Source organism: Myxocyprinus asiaticus, chromosome 2 (genome assembly GCF_019703515.2).
Source record: "Myxocyprinus asiaticus isolate MX2 ecotype Aquarium Trade chromosome 2, UBuf_Myxa_2, whole genome shotgun sequence".
NCBI classification, from domain to species: Eukaryota; Metazoa; Chordata; class Actinopteri; order Cypriniformes; family Catostomidae; genus Myxocyprinus; species Myxocyprinus asiaticus.
This window is the reverse complement of record NC_059345.1, coordinates 35,655,105-35,671,515: the sequence shown is the minus strand read 5'-3', so window position 1 is coordinate 35,671,515 and position 16,411 is coordinate 35,655,105. Positions and strand designations below refer to the sequence as shown.

Here is a 16,411-nt window from a genome sequence, read left to right as displayed (position 1 = left end):
CTTATGGGCCCATTGTACAAAGGGGCCTCAGTTTGTTCCAGGGAGGCAGCAGATGCCCTAACCCCACCCCCACCCTAATCCTAACCATATGGAGCCTGTTAGGTGGTGTACCCTGCCAGGAACAAACAGAGGCACCTTTCTCTAATCTCAGTCTTATGGATTACTTTTATGCTGCCTTTATGTGATTTTTGGATCTTGAAAAGTATGGTCACCATTCACTTGCATTGTATGGACCTACAGAGCTAAAAATATTTTTCTAAAATCTTCATTTATGTTCAGAAGAAATAAAGTTATACACATCTGAGATGGCATGAGAGTAAGTAAATGATGTGATCATTTAAATTTTTTGGGTGACAATTCCTTTCAATCAGCAATTAAAAAAAAAAAAAGAGAGAGAGTAAAAAATAAGCACAGAATTACTGTGTGTACATATAATGTATATTTTATATTTAATTTATATAATTTAAAACACAGACAACATGTTTACAACAGTACAAGCGGTTTTACATTATAAGATGGCTGTTGCAAGGTCTTCATACTATATCTAGTTGACCTCTCTTATTCAGCTGTCAATCATAAAATATGATCTACTCCATAAATTAAGACTGCACGAATCTGAGCACTAATTTACAAATGGGAAGCACACAAGTCTCATTTTAACAAACAGGTAGAATAAAGAAAGTTTTCCACATAAATCCCCAGTGTTTCTCGTTTGAAAGGTAAATCCCATTGTCTAAATTACCAATGATTCTCTAACTCTCATCAGATGTGGATATTGGACCTTCTAAAAGACTGAAATCAGGAGTTTAATGAGTTTGTAATCTGAAAGTGAACATTAAATGAATTAAAAATAATAATTATAATCACTTTTTATGTAAAACACACAAAACAATAATGATGGAATGTATATTTTCCTCAGCCTTACGCTGAAAAATATATCACAATAAGATCTCTGAAGGTCTTAGACTAAAAACACAACTCTCCTTCACAAGTTTTAACAACCCAATGAGACAATTTTCCCTTGCAATGGGATGTGACTGGTTGCCAGGTACCTTCTCAGATATTGTGAATCATAACATCAAGAAGAAAAAAAGCATTTCTACGTTGAAACAATTCTCGGAGGAAAAATATGCTATGATTTGGTAACTTTGAGCACTGCATTATGTTCTGACGTAACATTTCATCAGACAAAAATAAACGATTGCTTACCGAAAAAGTTAATCATAATGAAAGATAACAGTGGTGAAGTGCAAGGAAAGGGTATGAAACAGAATCATTATGTTTTCACACGTTAAACAGCACAGTTAACACATGCCATGTGGATCATTATTCAAGATTCATGTCATGTACCATTAGAATATGGGGATGTAGTTGTCAATCTTAGCCCGGTGCCTTTGGGCGATACACTCTGCAATCCACACAATGTTCCGGCACTCTTGTTCCTTCAACTTGACATATGCATAGAACACACTGTAGTGAAACTGGTTCAGGAAGGCCAGTTTATTAAGCTTCACCTGCAAACACATAACCCATGTTTTAGAACGTTAATGGAGCCAAATACTTTCCAACATCAAAACTCTCACTGAATTGCATTTGAGATCAAACTCACCTCATGCTCAAAAAAGCGATCCTCAAGTGTTTTGTCTCCTGGGTTACTGCCAGCACCCTCAAAGAGAAGCTTGTATTCCTGAAGCAACATGAACTCAACATCAATCCTCAAACAATTTTTGTGACAAATATACAGTACCTATGGTAAAAGCTATGTGTAATTCACATAAAAAATGGCTCCAGGTACCGCTTTAAGAATAGAATACTAGATTGGAGAGCATCTACGAACATCTATGAAATGTTGGTGTATACCTCTTCAGCTCTACATAGATACTTACAGGGTAGTAGTCGGCAACAGCTTTAACCTGCTCATAATCATCAGCGCGGGCCAGTTGTGCCAGACCCTCAGGGTAGAGCTTGCCACAGTGAGGGAAAAGTTTGGCTCTGTCTTCTTTGGAGAGCTCCGTACCAAAGGAGTTTATGGTAATAATGAAAGCCCTCCTATCTGCTTCAAACTGATATACAAAACAAGGGGGAATTTCTCAGAATACCAGAAACATTTCCACTATTAATGGCAATTAAAAAAAATTTTATGACATTTTTCAAATTGTTTCAATAATGTTCATTTATTATATTTTGTTTAACCTGTTGAAATAAGTGACAACAGATCAAATACTAGTGTGTGATATCAAAATGTAATCTTTCCCTTGGCTTTAGTTGGTACAACACTAAAACTCAAGAATCTGTGTTTGCTCACCTCCAAAATAGGGCACATGGTATCTGCAGTTGTTCCACCCAGTGAGGAGCAGAATTTGTAGAAAGCCTCTAGATAAGCCTGGAGATATAGAAAGGAAATCCAACAGGTCAACAAAAGCTCATGGTTTCTTGATTAATGGCCTTTAAAATACCTAATACTACATAATACAAAAAAATATATAATACATTTTTATAATAATAAGTTACATTTAATAAACATGATATATTGTGCTGGTAACAAAGCTGGGCGGTATATCAATTTTTAAAGATATGTCAATATATTTTCAAACGAGATATTGGATGAAACAATACCGTTTATATCAATATAGTTTGATGTTGTGTTACGTAACCCGTTTCTTCCATAAAGCCATGCCAGTGTTTGCATCTCTCCTCTCTCACACTCTCCACGCAACCCCGCCCCCACTCTCCCTCTGCACGCAAACCTGGCCCCACTCGCTCACAAGTTCTTCTGCAACATGGAGGGAGACACAGTGCTGGTCAACACTGCAGAAGAAAACTCACCCTGTGTCTCAATTAGCTCCCTAGCTCCCTATGGTCATCCACTGAACATTGGGACACTTATGGCTCAATCACCCGTGACACGTTAATGAGTTTGCGCATTGTAGCGCAGCTGTTATTTATCAGCACCATCGCTGTATAAATGACTATTTTCGTTGAAGATATTCAAACGTACAGAGTTACAGACCTTTTTCACACTCCAACTTCAACAGCGGTGAATGGGAGTGAATGGGAGATCACAGCAAATATTATTTTCACTTACCCATTTGCTCCAATACCAAAATAAAAAAAATCCACTATTATGTTTGAATGACTTTCCAGAAGAGGAAAAAAATAGAGAGTGGTGGATTAAGACAGTAAAGAGATGTCAAATTTACGGTCAATCTCAGCAGCTGTAAAAGAAACCCCCTCGCAGCTGTGGTAATTTGTTTTTAAAACTAATTCCAGGGTAATATAACACAAAGCATAATGTTTTAAATTTACACTCAATATTTTACAAATTTATAATATAAAAAAATTGCGAGATTTACGCTGATAAATAAGTTTGATAAAAATATTTGTATAAATTATGAAAGGGGTGTGAACATTTGAGACAAAAGGGAATGCAAACTTATCTTCTCAACTATATATACTGTTTATTAAACCTTTGATGAATGAGTTATCAGCTGACTTCCTTTTCTTTGGCTTTCTATCTTTTTTCTGAACAACAATCTAAATCAAGCAATTCTGTGATTTGGCTACTAAAAACAGCTATTTGGCTCCTTAATGTTTCAGTTTAGGAGCCAATGGCTCCTAAGTCATTTTTTTAGTCAGGAGCCCTGCCTCTCCAATGTGGAAACTATGGTAAGAGGCAAGCGCCTTGAGTTTGTGTTATTAATCAGTCTGTTGTGTCTCTCAGCTGTGATGAGCCTTAATGCTGAAGTTGTTAGTTTAAAGCCATTTCCTAGCTTTAGTAGTGTAGTAGTAATACGAGCGATCATGGAGTGCTGTTGAATGTAAACACTGAGTGACACTGACTCACTTCAAGTAGGGTGTAACAATTCATCGATCTGGATCGATGCATCGATCCAATAACCAATGATCCAATGTTATCGATACAATGCGTAAATATCGATATTGAAATGTTTTTAAGATGTACTTTTATTTTAATACTCATTTAATAACATTAAATTAATACTTTATTTAATGTCAGCCACGTCTGTATGCATTTCAAGGAATCTTATTACATTCATTTCACTTTATGAGCGCTAAATACGCTTTTTATGTGGGACAAGGATGTACGCAGGGTCTGTGAAGTCAAATTGCCCTCTGCTATCGGTGCGCATGTCAACTGGGCTTCCCGCGAAATACGAGCTCCAGTGACAGGATCAGTGTAAGTGCATCAACCGGGCGCTCCTTAAAATGCAAACTCTTATGACAAATGCAGAGCGGCTCACATGCGCAGTTAATTCGGGCTTCCATCGATATTGTTGCTCAAGCACCCCATTTGAATTTTACATGAGAATTTGCCATTTAAAAGTACCATGGAGCAGTTCAACCATCATGTGAAATGTCTTGACAATGCCGACATTCTGAACAGCACTAATGAGGGAAAGTGAATTCACCTGCTGCCCAGCACTAGCATCAGTTATAAGACTTTACACATCAACACCCTTACAAAAATGTATCCCAGTTAACTGTAACAGAATTTTTCATTACAACTGTGGAAGTTGTAGCCAAGAAAATCATGGATGGCACAGATAGTTGGAAACAAGTCATGGGTATAAAAGTACTTTGAATTGGATTAAACTGAAAAATTAGCTGTAATCAAACGATTGATCACCACTTGTGTGTAACATTTTTTATATTATTATCTGTATAATTTTTTTCAACATCTGAAGTACCTTAATATGTTGTGGATGTCCCAATGTGGACACTAAATTTGCACTTTTCAGAGAGCTCAATAAAATATTCAAATTATATTTTGGTTGCATTTGAGGGCAATTTTTTTTTAATTGATTGTGTAAAATAGGCACATAATATCGGAATATCGATCGCAGGGCCCTGAATCGAATCAAATCGGAACTGTATCACGGCGGACTTTGAAGTATCGGATCGCAGGCCAAGAGAATTGATATAAGATCGTATCGTGATGAAACGTCCGATTTACACCCCTAACTTCAAGTCAACAACTGGCTCATTTTACACACAAAAATGGTCTTTTGCCCTCACCTGCTGGCTAAAATATGTAATGTCACAAAATTAAATGTAAAGAGACAATATATGAAGGTAAAATTTTGCCTAAATGATTTGAATGTGCAGAGTGAGATTTGTGAAAGCGTAAATCAACATGTTGTGTAAAGGTGTAAATCAAGTTGTAATTGTTAGAAAAAAATTATTAGCAATACTTTAATGCTTTGCATAAGTGTAATGCATGTGTTGTGAATCTGTAATTTCATATTAACCCTCTGGGTTTGACGGACGCGCCGGCACGTCCTGCTGCATTTTTTCCTCATAAAAGCGGAAACAACTTAAAATACTCCATTTTTTGGGCACACAGATAAGTGTAAGACATCATTAGCGACTATAAAGGGTCTACTTTTATTTGTGTACACTCACAATAACAAAACCTTGTGCTTTTGTAAAATAAAGAAAATAAACAGGGTGCGCTTTCAGCCATCTGTCTCCACAAGCATCTTTCTGAAACACGTCACAAAAATGAACTGATACTCCACGAATACTTATCACACAAACATGAAACATATGTCTAAAGAAAGCTTAAAATGTCTACTTTTAAATAAAATAATTCAAATTTAAAACAAATATTCTCCTGCAATGTAATCTGTATGAAACAAAGCGATGTACAGTTTCTCCTGGCTCAGCTCATTATCCCTAATGAGATCACACCCACCAGCAGAGCGCGCTATTCATACGGTAAATGTGCTGAGGCGATCAATGCAAATGGTAAACGCCCACAACAATGCTTTTCTGTGCGTTTGGAATATGGCACACTACACAGGTGAGGAAGGTCCTGGATAGTGACGAAGTGTTCACATTTTCCTCAGAAGAGTGGGACTCCGACGAGGAACGTTTGCAATTTGAAGAGCGAGTTGATCCAGCCGAGGATACAATTCCGGATGAGTAAGTCATTTAGTTTTACTTACATATTAGTTGACATGCTATTTTATATAAACATGGACATATTTTACTAGTTGGACTATTTCCAGACTTGCCAGCCAGTATTCAGAGTATTGACATTTGAAATATGTCCTAATAGGCAAGTTTTAGTTACATTTAAATGTTGTTTCGGCTAAAGCAGGTATTTAAATTGTATGCTGTATGATATAAATATGATATGTAATATGATATAAAAATAATATGAATGTTTAGATTATATTTTAACTAGTGTTTATGCTGCCTCATTATCATCAACGAAGCTTGTGCTTGCAAATATCTGTTCGTGTGTAAATGTGTAAAATGTGCTGTAAATATGCCCATATTAGAAAATCTGCATATTAGAATGATTTCTGAAGGATCATGTGACACTGAAGACTGCAGTAATGATGATGAAAATTCAGCTTTGATCACAGGAATAAATTGCATTTTACAGTATATTCAAATAGAAAAGTTATTTTAAATTGTAAACATATTTCACAATATCACTGTTTTTTGCTGTATTTTGGATCAAATAAATGCAGCTTTGGTGAGCAGAAGAGACTTCTTTTTAAAAACATAAAAAAATCTTACTGATCTAAAACTTTTAAATGGTAGTGTAGGTCTAAAGTTTTTAAGCCTTTATGTTAAGAAAATATATAGTCAGATTATTTCATTTAACTTAAACTTGATTTTGTGAATAAGCTACAAACAATACATTCAATCATTAAGTCTCCTCACATTCATTCTCTCTCATGGGAGGGGTCTTTGTCTCCTCAGGTGTGAATCACATCAATATTCATGATCATCCATGCCTCCTCGCATATGGCCTAACACTAAAAGTGTCTTGCAAAAGTTAAATGACTATATTGTTTTATATGAATGAGTGATCAGGATGGTTTTCACATCATTTTGTAGCAAAAACTCTAGGCTACAAGATCCAGTTCTCAAAAGTCTTGTGAACAAATATTTAGTATGTGTTATATGGCCCTATTTCAGTGACTTAAATTTTTGTTTTTTCAAAAACCACGAATAAACGTTATTTTCTCAAAAATACAAACATGTACATACATGTTGTTCACATATTATTGTAGCCCAGTTTGTGCTGAATACAGTGTTATCAGACTTTAGCCATTAATATGTTTTTAAGCAACTGAAAAAAAGCACAAATGTCAAGGCATGTCAAAACTTCTCCAGGGCCCAAAACACCCTCAGACCCCAGAGGGTTAACACAGAGTGGTCTGTATTCTTCTGACATCCTTTTTTTCACGCTTACACTTTCGGCAATGTTTTTGAACCTAAACATGGCCAAAAACATTGCAAACCTGCAATCAGTGGTATGCAAGCAAAGAAAGGGTTTAAAGTATGTGTAAAATAAACTACTGCAAATGTGTAAATGACTTGTGTTTGTGGCATAAATATTTTCCAGAAATAATCCGATATATACTGTTCTGCCTTTGTTGCGCTCACACTTTTGGCACGAATTTCTCACTGAAAAGAGTATTGCAGGTGCGCAGGGGAAGGCGGGTCTACCTGCTTCTAGTAACCAATCAAATGAGGTTTTCCTTGAATAGTTTATTCTGAACTGATTGGTTTAATAACATGACAGACAGCTTCTTCATAAGGCTCAGCATCCTTCCTCTGTGTGACTCTCCTCTCTTAAATATTAAACCGAAATATTAATACATACACGTTCTTTTATTGTGAGAGTACAGTTGAGCAGACACTGTTTATTGATATATGATTCTCAATCTGGTGTTCAAATGTTTCAGTTTAATATTACAAATATGTAAGAAAGCATTAAAGTATTGCTAATATTTTTTTCTAATGCTTGCAACTTGACTTACACCTTTACAAAACCTTCTGTTCGCAAGCCATTTATTTTTATGCTTGTAATTTGATTTATGCTTTTACAAATCTTACACTGCACTTGCAAATCATTTGGGCACTATTTTACCTTCATACAGATAGCTCTTAACACATCTGCACTGCTCTTACACTTTAGTTTATAATGGCATGAACACAAGCGGAGTGATACACACAGTGAAGCGTCTGAGTGGTGATGGTGTGAGACCATCCCTGTTGGCTTTCTCAGCAAATATTTATATATGTGATGAATTCGATATGCAAGTAATTCGTAATTAATCAGCATAATATTTTTTTTATATATATTATAATAAAAGATCCAGATACTTAAAATGCAATACATTGTGGGACATGTGTAATGCATTAAAGATGGAAACACTTTACAATAAGGTTCCATTTGTTAACATGAACTATAAATGAACAATGCTTTTACAGCATTTATACATCTTCATGTAAATTTCAACATATACTAACACATTTTTCAAATCAAAAGTTGTGTTGTGTTTGTGAACATTAACTAATGCACTATGAACTAACAATAAACAATTGTACTTTTATTAACTTAACATTAACAAAGATGAATAAATGTGGTAAAAAATATATTGTTAATTGTTTCTTCATGATACCTAATGCATTAAATAATATTAATGAATGGAACCTTATTGTAAAGTGTTACCAAAAAAGATAATTCAAAAAGAGGCTTTAGAATCCAATATTTTGTTTATTTCCATGTTACTGAACATATCATTGGCCTACAGTTCACAGCAATCCATTTTGCAATTGAATTCGTCAATCTGTCCAAAATAGATTTATTCGAAGGGATTTTCTATGGATGCATCAATGTACACTTTACATCAGACGGATGCTTTTGGAGTGGCTCGGTTGCATCGTGTCATAAACAAACCGTTTTTAGGTCACTGTGTCAAGTTTAATATAGTTTAAACTTATAAAAACACGTCTTGAGATTCCTGCATTCTGAATTGCGCTACATTAAGCTGTGTTTTAACGCAAGAACATGTTCTCATATTGTGCTGTCTGCTGTGGTTTGTTCTCTGTATAAGCTGCATGCTGCCTATACAGCTGGAGTTTTGCTTACTGCCCCAAGAAGAAAACAGGTTATACTTCAAGCCATTTCTAGGAATTTTCCTTATTACGGTCCAGGGACATGGTTAATTGCGCTAATTTTTTTAACGCGTTAATTTTTATATAATTAATCGCACTGAACACGTTAAATCGATAGCCCTAATATATACAGTACTCAGCATTAATGAGTACACCCCCTTGGAAAATTAAGATTTTTAACTAATTCTTAGCGAACACCAGAACAATTAGCGGAATTTTAACAAAACTGAGTTTTATTAAACATTTGTTTTATTATGAACATAAAAGGTTGGTCACCAACACCTTTAGGATAAGAAAATAATACATTTTATTCAAATGAGATGTTGCAAAAATGAATACACCCTACAACAAATTCCACCAAATCTAATATTTTGTAAAGCCTCCATGATTTTTCAGAACAGCACCAAGTGAACAGTGAACAAGTTGGCGACATACTGCCATGTCCATTTTTCTCCATTCTTGGATAATGAGCTCTTTCAGAGCCTGGATGCTGGATGGAGAATGATGCTTGACCTGTCTTTTCAGGACTCCCCACAGGTGTTCTACTGGGTTGAGGTCGGGTGACATGCTTGGCCACTGAATCACTTTTACCCTGTTCTTCCTCAGAAATGCAGCAGTGGCCTTGGATGTATGCTTTGGGTCATTATCATGTTGAAAGAGTGCTCGGCGACCCAGGGCGCGGAGAGATGGTAGCATCTTCTCTTTCAGTATTTTGCAGTAGATCTCTAAATTCATGATGCCATCAATTAAGTGCAATTCCCCGACACCTGCAGCACTCATACAACCCCAGAGAAGAACACTGCCACCTCCATGTTTTACTGTGGGCAGCATGCATTTTTCATTGTACTCTTCGCCCTTGCGACGCCATACAGTTTGGATGCCATCAGTTCCAAAAAGATTTACCTTTATCGCATCAGACCAAAGTATGGATTCCCAATATTCTACACCTTTGTCAACATGGGCCCTGGCAAATGCTAAACGGGATTTTTTGTGCACGGGCTTTAGCAGTGGCTTCCTTCGTGGATGACACCCTTGCATGCCACTCCTTTGCAGCGTACATCGTATTGTGTCACGTGAAACAGTCACCCCAGCTGGACTTTCTACAGCATTAGCTAACTGTGATGAACTCGCATGACGATTCTTCAACTCTTCTTAGCATAAAATGCTCATCTCGAGGTGTTAGTTTCTTGGACGGCCTTGACGTCTCAGAGAGCTTGCCACAAGTCCATCTTTTTTTAATTTCTGAATCACTTTCGCTACTGTATTCCATCTGATTAGCCATGCTTTACTATATCCTTGTAGCCCTGACCTTTTTTGTGTAAAGAAATTACTTTCTTTCACAAGTCTTGTGACATTTCTCTTCCATGTGGTGCCATTATTGTCAGTACTCAATGGGAGGGGATTTAACAGGTTAAATACCACCCTTAACTGTCAATTATCTGGCAGCCAGCTGTGTGATGGTTGATTAAACTCATCTGTTGTTGAATTCCCATTAATTAGCATTTTATCAAGTTTTATTCCTAAAACCTTCATTGGGGTGTACTCATTTTTGCACCATGGTCTTAAATCATTTTGGTTAAAGAAATACTAATTTTCTTTTTTGTACTGACAAATCTCATTTGCAACCAATAAATCAGAGTTGATGGAATATTTTATTATATAGGATCCCATAAAAAGTATTCATTCTAAAAAGAGACAGATGATTTTCTGATAAATCTGTTGGGGTGTACTCATTTATGCTGGGTACTGTGTGTGTGTGTGTGTGTGTGTGTATGTGTCTAATAATATATATATATATATATATATATATATATTCACACACATACATGTATGTATTCTGGGCCATGGCTCAAGAAATATATACTATGTCTATATTAAATATTGTCAGATCCTGATAAGAGAAGAATGGCTTCCTCTTTCAGCACATACAGTGTACATTCACAGACCCGCTATCCAAACATATCCTATCAAACCAGTAGGTTTCTTTGATTATGCATATTTGTCAGATGAATATTTCAAATGTTTTAAATTCTCTTGACACAAGATTTTAGACAGACCTTGTAAAGGGTGTTGCGTATTATTTCAATGTTCATCTCATCCAAGTCCTGCTCAGAGATGCAGTCCTGAAAGAAAGCAGCTGAAACAAAAATAGATAGCCATTCAATATGATGTGGGGATGAGGTTTTTGTGCTGTGTCACATGTTACATTTTCAAAATGCAAGATTCTCAACTCACTGACTTCCTCTGATTGTAAAACAAAAAGTGCATGTGATTAATGTGTTTGGCAAATTTATCAAAGAGGACTTTCTTACCAAGTGGTGTATCCACCAAGATAGCATTGTACAGCTCTGCTGGAGTCTGGGCGATGTTGACGGCCTCCATTTGTTCAAAGCTGCCGAGAGGGTGGCACTTGGGCACCAGCTCTGAGATGGCCCGCTGATGCAGAGTTCCAGTGATCAGCAGGATGACATTATCAATCATATAGCTGTATCTGCAAAAGCAGAAATACAGAAATGAGGGGTCTTGACACAAACATTTTTAAAAACCTGCTGATTATCACTGTCAAAAATAAGCCTGCCAAAAACAAGCAAAACTATTCTTGGTTATGAATAATCTCTGAACACAAAAGGAAACCTGTCAAGGAAATGTCCTGGTCATTTTAACCCTAAATCAATACAACAAAAAATTTAATTACATATTGCATAAAAAAAAAACGAAGCCTACATTTAGGACCATTAAGATTTACTGCTTTGTGACATTATTATGAGGACACTTAACCACATTTACTGTACATTTACAGTATTAGAGTAAAATAAGATGCTGTTGCACAATAATTGTTTTTTTTTTAAAATCAGCAAAAAACTTTTTTTTTTTTTTTTTTTAAATGAAATGCAGTACTACGATGATGTGTAAATACTTTACATTTTAAATCATATTTTTTTTTCCACAATTTGGTAATTAGAATATCAAAATGACCATCTTTTTTGCATTATGGAAATGAGAATTGGGGGGGGTAAAATGTACATAATTGTCATGAAAACTATGTCACAATGTAAAAAAGGAACAGAACATTTTCTTCAGGACAGGATTCATGACAATCACCTATTAAACCTGGAGCCGAGTATTACATGTCAGACCCCACAGAATAAAAGCTGATGATGCGTGGAATTTTTTCAATGTTAAAATATTTCCTCTTACTCAGCTAAAAGGGATAGTTCACCCAAAAATTACAATTTTCTCATCATATTCTCACCCTCATGTGGTCTCAAATAGGGATGAGCACGAGTACTCGGGTACTCGGACATGGCAGCAATGATCGATCATGAAAACGATGATCGATAGTGATCACGCATGATGTGACTTTTCACTTAATTCGAAATCCAGTCACAATTACCTGACATCTAAACACACACAAAAAGAGGGAGCTTATTTTTTATTTTGAGATTGATTACGTTGTGGTTTTGAGGGGTACATTGTCAGAAACATCTCATAGCAACCAAACTGATACAACACTGCAATGCTATCATTACGATAATCAAAAGAGAGTGTAATTAACCATGTTTTGAATGCCTGTCTCTGCAAAATGTTTGCTAAACACGTTTTATTATTGTTTCATGTAAGAATTTTTATTAGTTAATGGATATTATTTAATAAATGTTTGTCACTGACTGTAAACCTCCCTGCCCTGCATGATGTAAAACACACCTGCATCTCGATGAAATGGGAATTGAAGATTTCTGCACGAGTTTCCAAGTTAGATGTCCAATACAAAGTGTCATTCCATTGCAATTTCCCCAGTTGAAAGGTGGAAATTCAGACTCTCTGAGTTGATTGGAACACTTCATGAATCACAGCAACAACAATACAGAGCATCGCGGCTTTCCTCACAAGAGCGAACATTTGGACACACACACACACACACACACACACACACACACACACACACACACACACCGGCGCGTGGCAGTGGACTCAATGCGCTGAAGCAATGCATATACAGCAGGCGAGTGTTTCAAACAGCTAGACAGAGCGCAGCTAAATGAACACAATGCAGCATCTTCAAACTGAACTTCAATTTAACACGCATATTAAAAACGCTAATTTTGTTATTTGAAAATAGACGGTCCAGACAGTCACTAAAAAAAACTGGTGCGTGCTTACTAAGATTACTACGGTAACCTGAAGGAAGAACAGACAGACGTGCATTGGGCACATTCATTTAGAGTTGGACAGCGAATCTTCACATAATGATAAAATATGATACATTATATTTTGAATCTTTTGTACATTTTGTAACATTATTTTATAACAGCCTATAATAATGAATAGACGATACACTGGAACAACAAGTCACAATGCAACCATAGATGTTTGTCAGACGTGTTATTATATATACAGTTATGAACTTGTAATCGCCCCTCGAGTACTTGACAAGTACTCAAGTAATTAGTCTGAGTACTCGAGTAGACAAAATGACCAAAATGCCCATCCCTAGTCTCAAATTCATATGACTTTCTTCCATGGAACACAAATGATTATATATTTTAATGGAGATATGATATCTGTTTGTCCATACAATGAAGTGAATGGTGACTACATTTTGAAGCTCCACAAAGCACATAAAGGCAGCATAAAGGTAACAGATAAGACTCCAGTGTTTGAGTGAGAACAGCCCAAAATTGAACTCCTTTTTCACCATAAATCTTGACATCAGCAGTCTCCTTATGATTTCAAGCTCGATTACACTTCCTATAGTTTCATGTAGTGCTCTGCGCATGTGTCAAGCACTAGGAAGTGTAATCGAGCCTACTGCAATAGCAAGGTTTATAGTGAAAAAGGAGTTATATTTTGGTCTGTTCTCACCCAAAAACAATTGGAAGACACTGATTTAACCACTGGAGTCTTATGGATTACTTTTATGTGCTTTTGGGGGCTTCAAAGTTTTGGTCACCATTCACTTACATTGTAAGGACCTAGAGAGCTTAGACATTCTTCTAAAAATCTTTGTTTGTGTTCTACAGAACAAAGAAAGTCATACACATCTGGGATGGCATTAGGGTGAGTAAATGATGAGAACATTTTTATTTTTGGGTCAACCATCCCTATAAGCAGAGGCATTGGGGTTAAACTAGTGTTATTTGACAACACTCACGTGATGAAATCCATGAAGCTGGCCAGAGGCTCATAAGACTGGTTTCTCATATGGCGGAACTCCACCACCATCTTCTCTTTCAGTTTGTCATCAATGACGGAGACAGTGAGGGGAGAGGCTTCATTGGCCAGAAAGCTTCCATAGTCAGTGCTCTGCAAGTGAAGCTTCAGGTCTAAGAAGAAATAAAGCAAAATCTTTAATAACACTTCATTCATTTAAAACAATACAATCCCAAATACCCATGCTTATACTGCATACAACTCTCAAGGTTGAGTTCTGGCAGAGATTTCTATATTCATCTCGGAACTCTTTTACACAATTTCCAGTTCCCTAAAATACAGGGAAAAATTCCATGCCAGTCACTAGAACCTGCCATCACTTCCTAAAAAGAGACAAGCCTAGAGCTCATGTCTTCCCTGTTTTAAGATTTATTTGCATACATTTTAATCATTTGAAGGATGTCTGTTATTGTAAAATGTGAACTACATAATGAAACACAGGCAGAATGCGATTCTGCCCATCCTACAGTACTGGCGTCATGAATGTCACATGACAAGCAGCAGAAGCTCGCGCACCATCAGCAATCGTTGCTCATCTCACCTGCATCTTCCGTCAAAAACATTCACTTTATATCGAAACCATTGCGATTAATCATTCAAGATCCATGACTGGTCAGCCTTTTAAATATAATATTGCGTATTATATGGCATATTTGGCATTGAGCTGTGATCTGAACAGGTCTCCATTTGTTTAATATAAAGTTATTTGAGCTGGCCAAGAAACAGGCTAACTGACATTAGCTCAGCTATTATAGTTATATGGTGGTTTATTAGCAAGTTATCACATCAATGACAAAATACGGTGCTGCATCGGTAAATGGCGACAAAATATCCATAAACACGCATAACTGTACGTGGAAATGTCAAAGGGAAAAGGACTATATGATATCGGCTAGCAGCAAACACACAAGCACGACTCACCTTCCAGAGTTTCACATTGAACGAGGTTCAAATAATCCGCCTGAGATAAAATACCGGCTTTAAAACCTCTCACCAGCCCCTCTAGATAACCATTGTCCACATTAAAATATAATTCTGAGAAAGGCATGGTGAGAAAATCAGACTTCAGGGATGCTAGTTTAAGAGATAGAGATGTAGCCGTCTAATGCAGTCGTGAATGAGACTGCGCATACCCGGATGTATCACACACACACACACACACACACACACACACACACACACACACACACACACACACACACACACACACACACACACACACACACACACACACACACACACACACACACACACACACACACACACACACGTGACCAAACATCTGACTATCAGAGCTTTAACGCTGATCTCAGACCAGCCCTACACAATATTGGGAAATATCAGAAGCAGCCCATTTCACATAGGCGTGACACAGTGGGCAGCACTGTCACCTCACAGCAAGAAGGACGCTGGTTCAAGTCCTGGCTCAAGTCCTGGCTCATCCGGTGTATGTGTGGGTTTCCTCCAGAGTGCTCTGGTTTCCCCAACAGTCCAAAAACATGCCAGTCAAGGGAATTAGAACTCTAAATTGCCCATAGATAAGAGTGTAAATGTTTCTTCAACCGAAATGTCTAAAAAAATGAGGCCAATTTGCCCGTAAATATGAAGTTCAAACACAAGTAATGTTAATTCCCAAGTTGAAGCATCTCAGTAGATGGGTGCAGAGTATATAATATGTATAATTATATTAATATATAATTAAAATAAAGTATTAGACTAAAAGTACACCTGTAAAATATATTTTCTTTTCTCTTCACATCGTTATAACTCTCCTAAAATTTACTTCATACATTCCCTTCCAGAGGGACTTTGTTCACGTCTCACTCAAAGCGCTCGCGCTTGTTAAAGAGTGGCGTGCTGTCATAGCAACCATGTTACGTTCTGTTTCCGTTTGTCCTACGAAGGCCGTCTCGTTTAACCGAGACTTGTTTAAAGGAGGACACTCGGTATACTGCAGCCTTCAAAGGACGCGTCCTACCTAGCACGCAGCCTTCCAAACGAGACACAGCCCTTGCCATCTCAATGCTCACCCCTACTGGACGGGCTGCGGAAGTGATTAAAGGTAAAGTAGGCGTTAATGTGTTGTTGTGGAGGCGGTCAGATGCAAATATGTACCACAGTGTGACATCACAATGTGGAGGAAGCAGAGAACAAGTCATTTTGGCAGCTTGGTTTCAACAAATGCTCTTTTTGTAGTGAGGAGGAAGTTTTGAGTTCTAAAATGTACAGTATGTTTTTAATAGTAAAATGACCGCTT

At 36.9% G+C, this 16,411-nt stretch overlaps 1 protein-coding gene across 1 annotated transcript; it reads right to left on the bottom strand.

The window, feature by feature from the left end:
• Window positions 1-424: 424 nt before the first annotated feature.
• On the bottom strand, window positions 425-15,294 carry atp6v0d1 (ATPase H+ transporting V0 subunit d1). The gene is made up of 8 exons (XM_051655382.1): window positions 15,076-15,294; window positions 14,096-14,267; window positions 11,256-11,434; window positions 11,001-11,080; window positions 2,306-2,383; window positions 1,887-2,063; window positions 1,610-1,687; window positions 425-1,514 (listed from the first exon to the last, which is right to left on the bottom strand). The coding sequence occupies exons 1-8, from the start codon at window positions 15,200-15,202 to the stop codon at window positions 1,353-1,355; spliced, it is 1,053 nt and encodes a 350-aa protein (XP_051511342.1). The 5' UTR covers window positions 15,203-15,294; the 3' UTR covers window positions 425-1,352.
• Window positions 15,295-16,411: the final 1,117 nt, after the last annotated feature.